Raw genomic sequence first — 14,775 nt, 5'->3', positions numbered from 1 at the left:
TAGTGAGTACATTTTTATTTTTGGTTAATGTCTTTAATGTTTGAAACCACCTGCTGTTGGCAAATGATCATATAAACTATGGATTTGGGAAACACTAAATGCTTGAACTATGTTGGACCATTTCATCTCATTTTTGTCCGCTTTTCTGGGGCCGGGTCACAGGGGCAGCAGTCTTAGGAAAGAACCGCAGACTTTCCTCTCCCCAGACACTTTCTCCAGCTCCTCCGAGGGGATCCTGAGGTATTCCCTTGCCAGCCGAGAGACATAGTCCCTCCAGCATGTCCTGGGTCTTCCCAGTGGCCTGCTCCCCGTGGGACATGCCTGGAACACCTCCCTAGGTAGGCATGCAGGAGGCATCCGAAACAGATGCTCGAGCCACCTCAGCTGACTTCTCTCGATGTGGAGGAGCAGCGGCTCTACTCTGAGCTCCTCCTGGGTGTCAGAGCTCCTCACCCTATCCATAAAGGTGTGCTCTGCCACCCTGGGAAGGAAACTCATTTCAGCCGCTTGTATCCGAGATCGTGTCCTTTCGGTCACCCAAATCTCATGACCATAGAGTGTAGGAACGTAGATTGACTGGTAAATCGAGAGCTTTGCCTTTCAGCTCAGCTCCTTCTTTACCACAACAGACCGATACGTCAACCACATTACTGCTGCAGCTACTCCAATCTGCCTGTCAATCTCACGTTCCATCCTTCCCACACTCACTAGTGAACAAAACCCCAAGATACTTGAACTCCTCCACCTGGGGTAAGGACCTTTGCAAGCCACCTTTTTCCAGTGGAGCACCATGTTAGACCATAAATGGCTAAAATTGCTTTTGGGAAAAGCACCCCATATGGTTCTCATAAGGTTGTCAAATAAACCTAAAAAAGATTTGTGTTTGCTAAGAAACCTTAGTTAGATGCTAAGTTAAGATTATTCCCAAAAATGACCCAAAGATGAGAATTTTGCTGGAAAATTACTAGTAAAATGGTGTTAAGAGATCATTTGTTAACATTTGTTCCAAAATTTCTCTGGAAACATTACCAATAAATTGCTGGAATTCCTCTGATTTTAGATTTACTGTAAGGTCAAACCAGGAATTTTACAGCAATTTCCAGCATTACTGCACTGTAAAAAATGCTGGGTTCCACACAATTCCTTTAAGTTGTCCAAACATAAACAGATTAAGTTGACTTATTTGTTTTTACAAATTTAAGTGGACTGAACATAAAACAATTCATTTGTCCGAAACAAACTCAAGAACTGTGTTGATTCAGCTCATTTTTAATAAGAAGTTTGAACAATCATTTATTTAAGTGTGTGTGAAATGAGCTATAGAAGTTTAGGGAAACATTCCATGTTTGCTGGCATATTCTTACCTAGATAGCAAAGAATTCTTTCCCAGATTTGGCATAAAGCTGGCATACAGGCATTCGCCTGGCACTGGCATGTGGGCCAAACATGGCCCAGGTTTCGCAGAGGTGGCACCAGGCGGCACACAAGACTTGGGCCAGATATTAAATGTAGCATTTGGCCCAGATGTAAAAAATTTATAAGTTTGGCCTATCTTGACCCACTTTTAAAATACATTTATATCATTTCTGAGGAAAGAAACAATTCTACCAATCAGGTTGCTTCAAGAAAAAGCATGGCCATAAAGTGAAATGCTTAATGGGTTTATCAAAGTCATTGCAGTCGTGATGCACCAAAATATCTGGCCCAGTTCAGGCCCAGGTTATTAACTTGCCTAAAACTTGGCCTAGATATGGTTCATGTTTGGCCCTTGTATGGAAGCCAGAATTGGACCAATCATGTACCGTAATACACTGCGGCATGTGGGCCAAGCAAAAGCTGATTGTGTAGGCCAGATCTGGGCCAGAGAAATTTTGCTTTGTGGGTAGTCTTAAAAATTATCAATTTAAATAATAAAAAATTTTATTGGTCCCAAAATAAGTAGATGTGTTGTTGCTGAAGCATGTGGCTTGTTTGGTTTGCCATTTGTTTTGGGTGGGTCAAGTAAAACTCTCTCTCTCTCTCTCTCTCTCTCTCTCTCTCTGTAAAGCTAAGTACAGTATGTCTGACAGCAAATATGAAGAGTATGTCTGTCGGGTGTGACACCGGTCCTTCACACCCTTATTCAATAGTTTAGAAGTGTGTAATATGCAGAAAACAATACAAAAAACTCTGCTGCTTCCGTTTCACAAAGCATGCCTTGTTTTTTAAGCAAATATTAATATTTGAAAATACGAGGTTTGAAGGAGTGCTGAAACAATAGTTGTGTTTATTTAAGGAAATGTTGTGCTAATAAGATTTAACATAAGACACAAACACAAATATTATCTCAACTTACCCACATTAGTGTCTTTACTGTGTACTTGTAAAATGTCAAATATTCATTCATTCATTTTCCTTCGGCTTAGTCCCTTTATTAATCTGGGGTCGCCACACCGGAATGAACCGCCAGTTTATCCAGCATATGTTTTACGCAGTGGATGCCATTCCAGCCACAGCCCAGTACTGGGAGACACCCATATACTCTCACATTCACACTATGGACAATTTACCTTATTCAATTCACCTGTCCCGCATGTCTTTGGACTGTGGGGGAAACTGCAACACACAAAGGAAACCCACACCAACACAGAGAGAACATGCGAACTCCACACAGAAACAAAAGCCAATCCAGCCGGGACTTGACCTTCTTGCTGTGAGGCGACAGTGCTAACTACTGAGCTACCATGCCATCCTAAATGTCAAAACTGTATTTAGGGCAATGTGTAAGGTTTTTTGCAGTTTCGAGGAGTGGATTTAGAGGTAAGATGATAAGAGCAATACAGATTTATTGCAATTACTAGCATCCATTATATATACTGATGTACATTTTAAACGTTTAAGAAATGTGTAAAAACATGTATGTACACACAATAAGTGCACTGAATTAATTGAATTATGATGCACCCAGTGTGGACTAGTGAATCATTTTGCATTGTGTAACATTTTAGCATTGTGTGTGTGTGTGTGTGTGTGTGTTTCTTTCACTGAATTTCAGAAGAATGTAAAGAGGCATTAGTGCTATAAGCCATATCTGAACAAACAGAAGTAAGGTCACCTTTTCTAAATAGAAAACCAGAGACAATACATTTAATATGTTTTTGTTTTAGGGCTGCACGGTGGCGCAGTGGGTAGCACGTTCGCCTCACAGCAAGAAGGTTGCTGGTTTGAGCCTAGGCTGGCGTTTCTGTGTGGAGTTTGCATGTTCTCCCAGTGTTGGTGTGGGTTTCCTCTGGGTGCTCCGGATTCCTCCACAAGTCCAAAGACATGAGGTGAATTGGGTAGGCTAAACTGTCTGTAGTGTATGTGTGTGAATGAATGTGAATGAATGTTTCCCAGTGATGGGTTGCAACTGGAAAGGCATCCGCTTCATAAAACATATGCTGGATAAGTTGGCACATCATTCGGCTGTGGCGACCCCAGACTAATAAAGGGACTAAGCCGAAAAGAAAATGAATTAATGTTTTTGTTTTAATGTTGATGTTTCATATGTCAGGCCCATAGCCGGGGGTAGGGGGAGGGGTATTCAGGCGGTTCGAAAGACCCACCCCCTCACTGACAAAATCCAGAATTTGGCGTCTATATGAGCTCAGATGTGTCCCATTTTTGACAGTATGCCATCATATATTGTGAAAATAATCGATAGAAGGAGGCTTTAAGACAAATTTAATTTTTAATTCTTCAAATTTACTAATTTGAAATGAGCTGGACAGTTTGTTATTTACCTACAGACTACAGTTTTAATATGATTTAGTTGGTTTTTAAAAAGTTTTAACAGATTCCTAATTGTTTTTTAATGATGCAGGATGCATAAAAACAAGTATTTTTATTCTTGATTCAAAATTTTTAATTAAAAGATCTAATCACACAGCATTATTTATAATACTGTAATAGCTTACAGTTTAAATGCACATTTCTAAATAAACGTTTTGTGGTAAAATAGTATTGTAAGCACTTTGATAAAACTGTAGGAAATATTTTTGTTATATCATCAAAAAGTGTGGTTATGATCACCATCTGACAAGCTAATGCAGCAAAGATTTAAAATGTCACAAATGATGTATTTGAAGCTAATAATTTAATAGAAATTGAGGAGAATAACTGCAAAAATCTCCACATTTTGAGAAAAAAAGAACCACCCCTTTCAATAGGTATGTTACGGACCTGGTTTCATATACTATTATAATAATAAATATGTTAATATTTGTATGCCAAACTGATCTAAACTCGGTATAAATCACACTACGGAAAACAGCAGATCAAATGTTCTAATAATAATTATAGTTTTTTGTATTTACCCATAAATTGAAAAACTGACCCATAGCCCTATAACCACTAGTTAAACCTTATTAGTCTAAAAATAAGGAAAAATTAGTGTGCTTTATATAAATATAATTGTAGGAAGTTACATTTTAAAGTAAAATTTAGGAATTAAGACATTGTACATACAATAGATTTATTTTGCACGAACAATTAGTGAGTGATTAACTTGAAACAGCTGTAACAAAAGACTGTGGTTCGGTTCTCCATGTCCGAATTTCTTCAAGTGATCGATAAAGCTTACAGCGCCTTCTATCGGGGAAAAGGACCACTACACGATTGCTCTGGGAATAATTTGCATAAATACACTCTACAAACTTTTTAGGACACACAATACTCCAAGTAGGTATCTAGGCTTCCAAGTGGAAAGGACTTTCTCATGTTGCCCTATCTTAAAGGGATAGTTCACCCAATATTAAAATGTACTTACTATTTGCTCACTCTCAAGTGGTTCCAAACTTATGAGTTTCTTTCTTGAGTTGAACACAAAAATGAAGAAAGCTGAAAACCTGTAACCATTGAACCTCATAGTAGAAACAAAACAAATAGGCTACTATGTAAGTCAATGGTTAGAGGTTTTCAACATTCTTCAAAATATCTCATGTGTTTAAAAGAGCAAATATCTCATAAATGTTTGAAAGAAAGGTTGAGTACATGATGACTGAATTGTAATTTTTGGGTGAACTATTCCTTTACTAATTAAATACTTTATTGGTAGCGCCAATTTTTGTGAAATAGTATACACTATTGTCTATTGTGTACACTATATTGATGACGAGGTCCGAGAAGACGTTAATAACATTAACATCCGTCCATATATGGTTCACCCCTGCCTAGATCGTGTGTCCTGGATTGTGTGTACTGAAACGAATGTGGGTCTGCGGGTCTGCAGCTGGCCTGTTCCATGAAAAACTATTCTAGTGCATATACGTTTTTATATATTTAAAATATTCTTGGAAAAAATTGTTTTATTACATTTTATTAATTTACAATATTTATGTTCAAGGGGTTATTGCAGTATAACCTGACAGCTTTGTAGCAATTAAAAGACAATCACCACTAGATGGCGCGAAACATTTAAAAGAAATGTAATTTCGATTATAGTTTCCAGTTTGTCTCATATTTGCATACTAATTATTTGATTTACCGCGTTCTTACTTTCCAATTAAAAATAAAATTGATCTATCTGTTTGTATTTAAAATAATTGTAATCGGTACTTTAATTTGGCAGGTTTTGTGCACATTCATTCCCTTGTCATATTGTGTATATTGTCAAGACCCCTATCCATTTTCCATTTACGAGATTTGTTTTGGGGGAAATTGACTCCCTACCCAAGTGAAGGTGTCCGAGGAGTCTCACATCGATTACACTTACATGCTAATTGAGATTCATTGCAGAATAAATGACTTCACTGCTGCTGACACCACCCTAACCGTTGTCTGTCTCTGTGACAGTGAAGGGAGGAGGGAAAATGGCATTTTTCATTGAAGTACTGTCTGAAGCAATTTCTGTCACCTTACATTTTTTTCACTATCTCTCTTCTCGTTTCATGTACATACAGTATATGCACAGTCTTTATTTTTGTCTCACTTACCAGCAGATAATATCAGTGGTGCATAATAGTGCTAATATAATATAATATAATATAATATAATATAATATAATATAATATAATATAATATAATATAATATAATATAATATAATAAAAAATAAAATAATATAATATAATAATATAACATACAATGATGTAATACATGTACAAAAAATATAATAATATAAATCCGATACATTTTTATATTTTATTTTTATTCTATCCATTAAGAAACTTCATACTGTAAGGAATTAATTAATATGTTTTAGATTCAAAAGTTTCACTAAAACCTACAAACAAAGTTTGGGTTTAATATAATATAATATAATATAATATAATATAATATAATATAATATAATATAATATAATATAATATAATATAATATAATATACCATTTAATGGTAGATTTTGTACTAAATACTGCATCAGATATTTATTTATTTATTTATTTATTTATTTATTTATTTATTTATAAAGTGCTCAGCATATATAAGTAAAAACCATTTTGAAAATTAATATTTTTAACCATTTCTCAGTGAACAATAGTAATATATATTGGTGCATTTGAACAAAACAGATTTATTAAACAGACATATGTATTAAAATAATATTTTTGTCACAGAACATCTTTAGAAATGGAAAGATAAAACATTTAAATTCATGCAAAATATTGCAAAACAAAATTACAAATTACTACATTTCAACAAAATTGTATATATTTTTTGTTTCTCTTGATTTTTGTTATTTTTTGTTTTAAAAGAATTGATTTAAATTTTCTCCCTAACATATACATTTGGGCAACTAATTTTTGAACCATTATTGTAAGTTATTTTGTTAGATTAGCTCCAGATTTGGCTTCAGAACTGACTAAATTAATGTATATGCATAAATATAATAATGTACAGCTTCCTATAGAAAATATTAATTTAAATGAGCGATTTGCAGGGGGTTTACTCATATTTGCTGAGCATTATCCATACTACTTATTCATTCATTTATTTGTTCATTCATTCATATGTTTTGGTTTCAAAAGTTTCACTTATGTCTAAAAACTACATAAAAACGTAAGTTTGCTGGGTTTACCATAAACTTATACTCACCAACACAGTTGGAAATTAAGAGAAATGTAACATTTGAGAAGAAATCTATGCAGATACAAAAAGCTGAAATGTATTCTAGGATTGTATAAATAAAAGATTCAAAGTGAATGCTGTAATTTTATCCTTATGTCTACTGTCTTTAAACCTATTTAAAGTAAAATGCTTAATGCACGGACAAATATTTAAACAATATCTTTTGTGAATATATTTTACTTTTATGTGTTTTTATTACTTTTATTATTTGTTGACAAATTTACTGACAGTTCTTGAAGAATGTATTCAACTGTATATATTTAATATTTAAAATGTATTAATAAAAATATTAATATAATAATTGAACATGGCGGTCCATTCCGCTGTGGCGACTCCTAAATAACAAAGGGACTAAGCCGAAAAGAAAATGAATGAATGAATGAATGAATGAATAATTGAATGTATTGTACTGTTACAAATTATATTACATACAAATTCATATATCCAGAATTCTTATGAAATGCAATTAATATTAAGAAACGTTATCATTAAGAGTAGCTACTTAAAACTTAGAGAACTTAATTTGCTAATATTGTATTATCTTCATATAAAGTTTTTTTTATATTATTATTTATTTATTATAATTCTTTAAAAACATTTAATTTACATTAAATATATTTAGATTTTTATATTTTATTTTGGGTTGATACATATTTTTAATTTCTGCATGTTTACTTTTGCTCTCCAAGGTTACATCCTTAGATCTATTGTAATAAAGGTCACTGTTAAGGGAGCTTATGGTAATCCTATACCAGAAACAGTAGGCCTATGCCAGATAACATGCAGAAACATAATCTGTGGAAACACTTTCTTACAACAAGTTTACAGTTTGAGCACATTATTTAAAATGATGAGTTATTTTGGGATATCATTACTATTAGTTTATTTTCGGACAGTTCACCCAAATTGTTAATTTTATAATATCAGTCTAATGTTATACAAAACCCGTAACCATGAACAATGTTGGTAACCGTATCATTTTGTTGTCCAATTAGCATGTGGTACGCTAAATAAATTGCATTTTTGGGAGAAGTGCATTGCTAAAGCATATAGAATAAATTAATTTATTAACAACATAAGATTAATTCAGAATAGAGCATTTTTGTAATATAGGCCCATTGCTTAAATACAATATTCACGCATAACCAGAGCTTACAAAACAGGAGAAATATTACAATATACTCATAAATTCATAGCCTGTAGTATTGCCATGGCATAATAACCATACATATTTGATGTATGTAAGATTTACCATGAAATAACCGTGCTGGTAGTGTTTTTATATAATCCTGCATTAAATTTAAATTCTTCAGTGAGAATAAACAAACAAACGATAAAGCGTTTAAACCGCTTCTGAAGGCGTTATACTCGGCTGCTTCATTACAGTCGCGTTTCAAATTCTAACGAGTCCCCTAACAAGACAACACTTGTATGCGCGTTCACAAACTTCGTTTGCGCGGCCAAATGGTATCTATGTAGGCCAAGTGCTTGCGCTTTGAAACGCAGCCGGTGTGTGCTGTGGATGGGAATGTATCCCAGCATGCTTGACAGTCAGCGACATGAACAGGGAAGGATGATGAAGCTAAGATGGCAGCGCTACTAGGGGTGCTGTCTTTACGGGGTCAAGAAAAACAACAGGAACAAACGCAGGGCACGGACGGCAGCTCGCGCATTTGACTTATTACACTTCGGCCAGTTGAACGTGGTTGGATCGCCTGCAAACGGGGAAATAACGGTTGATTCGGTCGATCCAGCGCAGGAAGGGACGCGTATTTCGCAGTCGCAGCACAGCGGCTAACCGTAAACGTCGTTTTAATCGGAGATACTCGGATGTAATTCGCCGGACGTTTTGCGGGTTTGCGGGGAGGATTTATGGAGTGCGACTGGGACTTTTAGCTCTGTTGATTGACAGTGTAATCTAATATATGCGTTGTTCCCCTAAACGATGATGTGTGCTGCTGCGGCAGCGGGTGCCGGTGGAAGCGGGATTCTGTCCTCCTCATCCCACTCCATGGGGCTGGGTGTCAGGGTCATGCCCGGAGCTGGAAACGATTTCGCACCGATCGGATCAGGGATGGGCTCCTGTGCAGTTGTGGGGGCCCGCTCGGATTGTCGGAGCCGCTACCAGCTTCTTCTCTCAGGGCGAGCACTGGCGGAGCGGTACCGGAGGATTTACACCACCGCGATCAACGACAAAGAGCAGGGGCTCAACCTCGGCAGGTGGGTCTGATTTACCGGCTCGGTTCTGGACGAGAAACAGGGTGCGATGGCGTGCAGCTGGATGTGTTTGTAAACAAAACCCATTGGGTTATACATGAGCAGCTCGTTTGAGCCCAAACAGCAGTAGCCGTTAGCATGCTGCTAACTTCCTTAGCGAGATCGCATTAGCTAGCGCAGCTTAAACATTCGTTTCATTTTATCCAGGTCAACGGAAAAGCTCAGTTTGTGTCGCTTTTCATTTGTGCACCCTTTAAAAACACCATCGCCGCGCTGTCATAGACAGCAATGTCGTTTTAAAGCTGTTTGCAAAACCAGATCGATACCTATAGTTGTTAACCAGCTGCTTTGACTCAAAGCGAAGTTGTGCTAATAGGACGTGGCTAAATTAAATTGTGATTATAGCTTCACTGGCTTTAATGTGTTATAAAAAAGGAAGGCTTAATCCTTATATATCAATTATATTAACTTTAATACTCGCTTAAATATTGCCATGCTACTGGCAAATTGTAAATGTCAGCCCCCTTTAATAAATTGCTGTTTTAGCAGATTGATATTAATCACCAGCTCACGTTACATGTTTTTTTTTATTTTTTATTTTTAATGTTACTAATTCAACGATATCACATATGTATGTAGTACGGCATATTCAGAGCTGTCTCATTAATGCGAAGGGCTGGGTTCTGTTTTGCCTGACGTCACCCTGCTGTAGAGAGAAACACACACTTGACGTGATTTACCTCAGGTCAATTTGTTGTTAGTGATCTCACTGTACAAATCATCAAAGTTTATTTTCATGTTCTTTGACAGAGTCTTTAATAGTCGTTTTCAGTTACATTTGCAGAAAGAATAAATTGTTTTTAAAAAGTCTATTTTGCGTTTTATTCAGCTAAATTTAGGAATTGGAGAATTTCTTTCTTAAATAACTGCATGTTTATCAGATTCAATAAATAGAGCTAACTCATTAGTAAGATTTAGAGTTGTAAAGTTGTTTTAATGTCAATCAAATCACCAAAACAATTAAAGTTTTTTGTTTCAAAACAAAAAGGATTTCATGACCGAAGTTTAGTTAAAATATTCTGATATTTGAATTTTTTTTCTCGTATTATATGTTGCAAAAACATTCTAATTACTGTATCCTTACTTGCTTCTTTATGCATGGTAATTATCAGGATTTATGTATTTGACCAAAACATTCCTGCTCAGTTATATTCAGCTCCTTATGAAATTAAGCTGTAGATTTGGATTTCTTAAATACAGTTCTAAAACATGTAATACAAAAATTCAACATGTATTGAAGGCTTTCATAGTGAACACCGATGCCATCCACTTATGATATCACCAGTGTTGATAGCATGCAAAGTGCTCTGAACCATTGAACGCCCCTCCCAACCTTCAGGCCCTTCATCACAAGCAGCCTCTGTGCTTTCACTTTTCGCTGCATATAATCAGCTACTGTTGTTCTTTTGTTTACTGCTCTACACAAGCACTAGCACTTCAACACGGTTCCCACAAAAGGTTCTAATATAATAGCAGCTTCGCACAGCTCTCCTGCTGAAAATTAAACTAGGATCGCCTGCTGTTTCATAAGCGTTTTCCTTGTATTGGGTTTGCACTGTAGGGTTTGGGTTATTTACAAATGCTCATGTTTCACAAACAGTGTCATTTTACAGTGTTTAGGCATATTTAAATAGATGTAGGAAGACCAACATTTGCTTTATTAACATTTAACATTTGCTGTTTGAGCACTTTACTGTTAAAATACATGCTTATTAAAAATGCATGTTGAAACCACAACTTAGAATGATGAATACATGTTCTGTTTACCTATTAAGATATGTGATGTATGACATTCTAAGTTTATTACTGTGAAATATACAGAGTAGGGCTGCACAATATTTAGTTTCAGCTAGGGCTGCTCGATTATGAGAAAAATCATAATCACGATTATTTTGGTCATAATTGTAATCACGATTATTCAAAACGATTACAGTTAAAGTCAAAATTATTCGCCCTCCTGTGAATTTTTTTTATTTTTTATAAATATTTCCCAAATGATGTTTAACAAAGCAGGGAATTTCCACAGTATTTCCTATAATATTTTTTCTTGAGAGTCTGATTTGTTTTGTTTTGGCCAGAATAAAAGCAGGTTTAAATATTTTGAAACCTATTTTATGGTCAATATTATTTGCCCCCTTAAGCTATATATATTTTTGATTGTCTGCCAAAGAAACTACTGTTATACAATGACTTGCCTAATTACCATAATTAAGCCTTTGAATTACACTGTAATCTGAATGCTTGTATTTTGAAAAGTATCTAGTAAAATATTTTATTTTTGATATGCTGTCATCACACCAAAGATAAAAGAAATCAGTTATTAGAATTGAGTTATTAAATCTAGTATGTTTAGAAATGTGCTTAAAAAAACTTCTTTCCATTAAACCAAAATTGGGGGGTAAAGGGTCGCTAATAATTCAGGAGGGCTAATTATCTTCAACTGTATATATAGTTATTTTCCTCCCTGTAAATAAGGAAAGGGAAATAAATACAATAGAATAAAAATATAAAACAAACTGTGTTTTAAGCATCTTTACTGTAAGAAAAAAACTTTAATTATAGCTACAAAAAACCTTCAGTCAAGAGCAGTGAGTGATTTTCTCCTTTTGTTGTTTGTTAATGATAAAACTAGTTGTCAGCAGGAATATTGCGCGCTGTCACTTTAAGAGCAGTACTGTTCTGATTTATGGTTTCACTTTCACTTTTCTTTTCATTCTCAACTCATTTGTTTATTACATAAATGAGGGTTAATATGAATAATCACAAAACACCGCGTTTTGACACCTATTTGACCATTAAAGCGCTCGCATTAAGATGACTTTAGATGTGTGTGCTCTGCTCATCTCTGAGTCTGAGCGAGCATACACACACAACAGCATGCGGTTTTAAAAACATGAATGATTTGATTGTACATCAATGAATGATGTGCATCCCGTGCTGCAAACGTTACATTACAGTACATGCTTTGTCATTTTCATGTCAAACTGAGCTCTGCAGAGCAACAAATGTGTACAACTGGAAAGGGGCGGTATATAATGCAATAATCGTTTATCTCGATTAATGTTTTTTCATAATCGTTAGAAGCCAAAACTGAATTTTCGATTGATTGCACAGCCCTAGTTTCATCATCGATATCGCATTGTGCGCATCCGCAATTGTCACATTGCAAGATATGAATTATAGAATTATAGCTGACCTGGAGCCATGTGATTTCTAGAGTCACTGCTAAGTTTAACCATAATAGAGTGACATTTTAAGGCCTGTGGCTCAGCATTTCAAGACAGTTTAAAATATTTGTGGACAAATTTAAGATGTTTGAAGGTGTAACAAAGATTAATTGTATTTAATTTTTTATACAGAATTTATGCAAAAACGTACATTTTTGACTTCTAGTCTAAATATCCACATTTCAACACAAAAACAAGATTATTTTACTCCATTGGCAGATAATTTTGCTTGTTTTAATGAAAAACTATATTAATTTAGACATTTCTTAAGGTAAAAACTAAATATTTTAACTTGATCTAGAACGAGACAAAGCAAAGTAAGAAAAGTATATCTTATGTTGTGATTATGCAAAATATGCAAAAAGACTTTTAAATACAGCGATTTTAATATTGTGAAACTGTATTCATATCGCAATATTTATCTGAGAAAAATAAAATATAAATATCAGATTTTTCCAATATCGTGAAGCCCAAATACAGAGTATATCATTCTCAGCTTAAACAGCAACTGTCAAATACATTTGTTAATATAAATAAAGTTGAAGTAAAATGATACGTTTTAAATTATTAAATGTTTCAATTACATTTGAATCTGAAAATGTTGTTTGTTGTCCAGATGAAATAATTGGAGTAGAAATTGAATAAAATAAGAAAGCATTTATAATTATATGAAAACCATAACACATGATTTATAGATTTATAGATTTATGGAGTCACTGCTAAACTGTTTAAACATAATAGTGACATGTTAAGGCCTATGGCTTAGCATTTCAAGACAGTTTAAAATATTTGTGGACAAAAATTTATGATGTTTGGAGGTATAAAAAAGATTAATTGTATTTAACTATTTAGAATTTATGCATAAAACGTACATTTTTGACTTTTCTAGACTAAATATCCACATTTCAACGCAAAAACAAGGTTATTTTACTCCATTGGCAGATATTTTTGCTTGTTTTAAGGAAAAACTCAATTTTGACATTTTTTCTGGAGGTAAAAACAAATTTTTACTTGATCTAGAACGAGACAAAGCAAAGTAAGAAAAGTATATCTTACATTGTGATAATGCAATTTCTGTACTTTAATACTGTTAGACTCCCTAGAAAGCTATCAAATCTTGTGAAACTGTATTCATATCACAACATTTATCGCAGAAAAATAAAATATTGCAATATCAGATTTTTCCAATATCCTGAAGCCCAAATACAGCGTAAATCATTCTCAGATTTGTTGATATAAATAAAGCTCAAGTAAAATAATGCATTTTAAAATATTAAGTGTTGCAATTAAAGATGTTCGTTATCCAGATGAATTAATTTAAGTAGAATGAAAATAGGCAGAAATGTGTATTAATAGGAAAGGTGAATGAAAAGAACTAAATAGATAAACATTAAATGAATGCTAATGTAACAATGCATAGTAGCGGTGTGGTAGCAGGTAATTAATGAAAAATCTGCATGAAAATTAGTCAAACCTAAAATTAAACTAAAGATAAAATGAAACTGAATATAAAAATGAAAAATGTGTGTATACAAACATAAAGCTAAACTTTGTACTCTATATATGTGATGAAATATTTTCCTTTTATTGTCAGCAAAGAATTTCAGTTACAATGCTAACATTCAGTGTATCGCTCGGCCCTAAAAACACTAATAAAGCAGTCCATTCTCTCAGTGTCTTATTTATTTTGGACACTAAATTGCCAACTTTTATTTGTTAACTGGCAGTTTCAGGGTAAAGGATATCTACACACTCTCAGGATATCAAACTTTACAGTCTTCCAGATTAAAAAATAAGTTTTGTTTATGAGGTAAAGTACTGACACATTGGACACTTTTTAAACCAATACTGCAGTACAGGTTTTCTTCTTGTTTTTATTGCGACTCAATCTCTGAACAGCATGTCAAAACAAGCAGACAGTTCTTGGCCACCAAAAGCTGCAGTTTAAACCAGACTTAATAACCATTTGAATGATTTTATCTACATTGAGCTTTGTGTTAATTTGTGTATATTGATAACTGACACGGTTCTTTTTTTTTTCAGGGGGAAGAAAGCTTTGAGCAAGAAGAAACTAAAAAGGAGGCAAAAAGTCAAATCAAAAGTAAAAACAAGAACAAAGGTAAGACTCTCAATACTGTTCATTGCTACACTTTTGTTCTCCCAATAAAACTGTGAAGTTATATGGATT

At 34.2% G+C, this 14,775-nt stretch overlaps 1 protein-coding gene across 1 annotated transcript in view; it reads left to right on the top strand.

Annotated features, from left to right (window-relative positions):
• Positions 1–8,647: 8,647 nt before the first annotated feature.
• The window catches only part of LOC130234612 (E3 ubiquitin-protein ligase MYCBP2-like), a 30,374-nt gene continuing 24,246 nt past the window's right edge, over positions 8,648–14,775 (top strand). The window contains exons 1-2 of the mRNA XM_056464856.1: positions 8,648–9,303; positions 14,631–14,706. Coding sequence (XP_056320831.1) covers positions 9,029–9,303; positions 14,631–14,706 — 351 coding nt within the window. The 5' untranslated portion in view covers positions 8,648–9,028. The remainder of the gene's footprint in view (positions 9,304–14,630; positions 14,707–14,775) is intronic.

Source organism: Danio aesculapii, chromosome 9 (assembly GCF_903798145.1).
Source record: "Danio aesculapii chromosome 9, fDanAes4.1, whole genome shotgun sequence".
NCBI classification, from domain to species: domain Eukaryota; kingdom Metazoa; phylum Chordata; class Actinopteri; order Cypriniformes; family Danionidae; genus Danio; species Danio aesculapii.
This window is presented reverse-complemented; position numbering and strand designations above follow the sequence as displayed.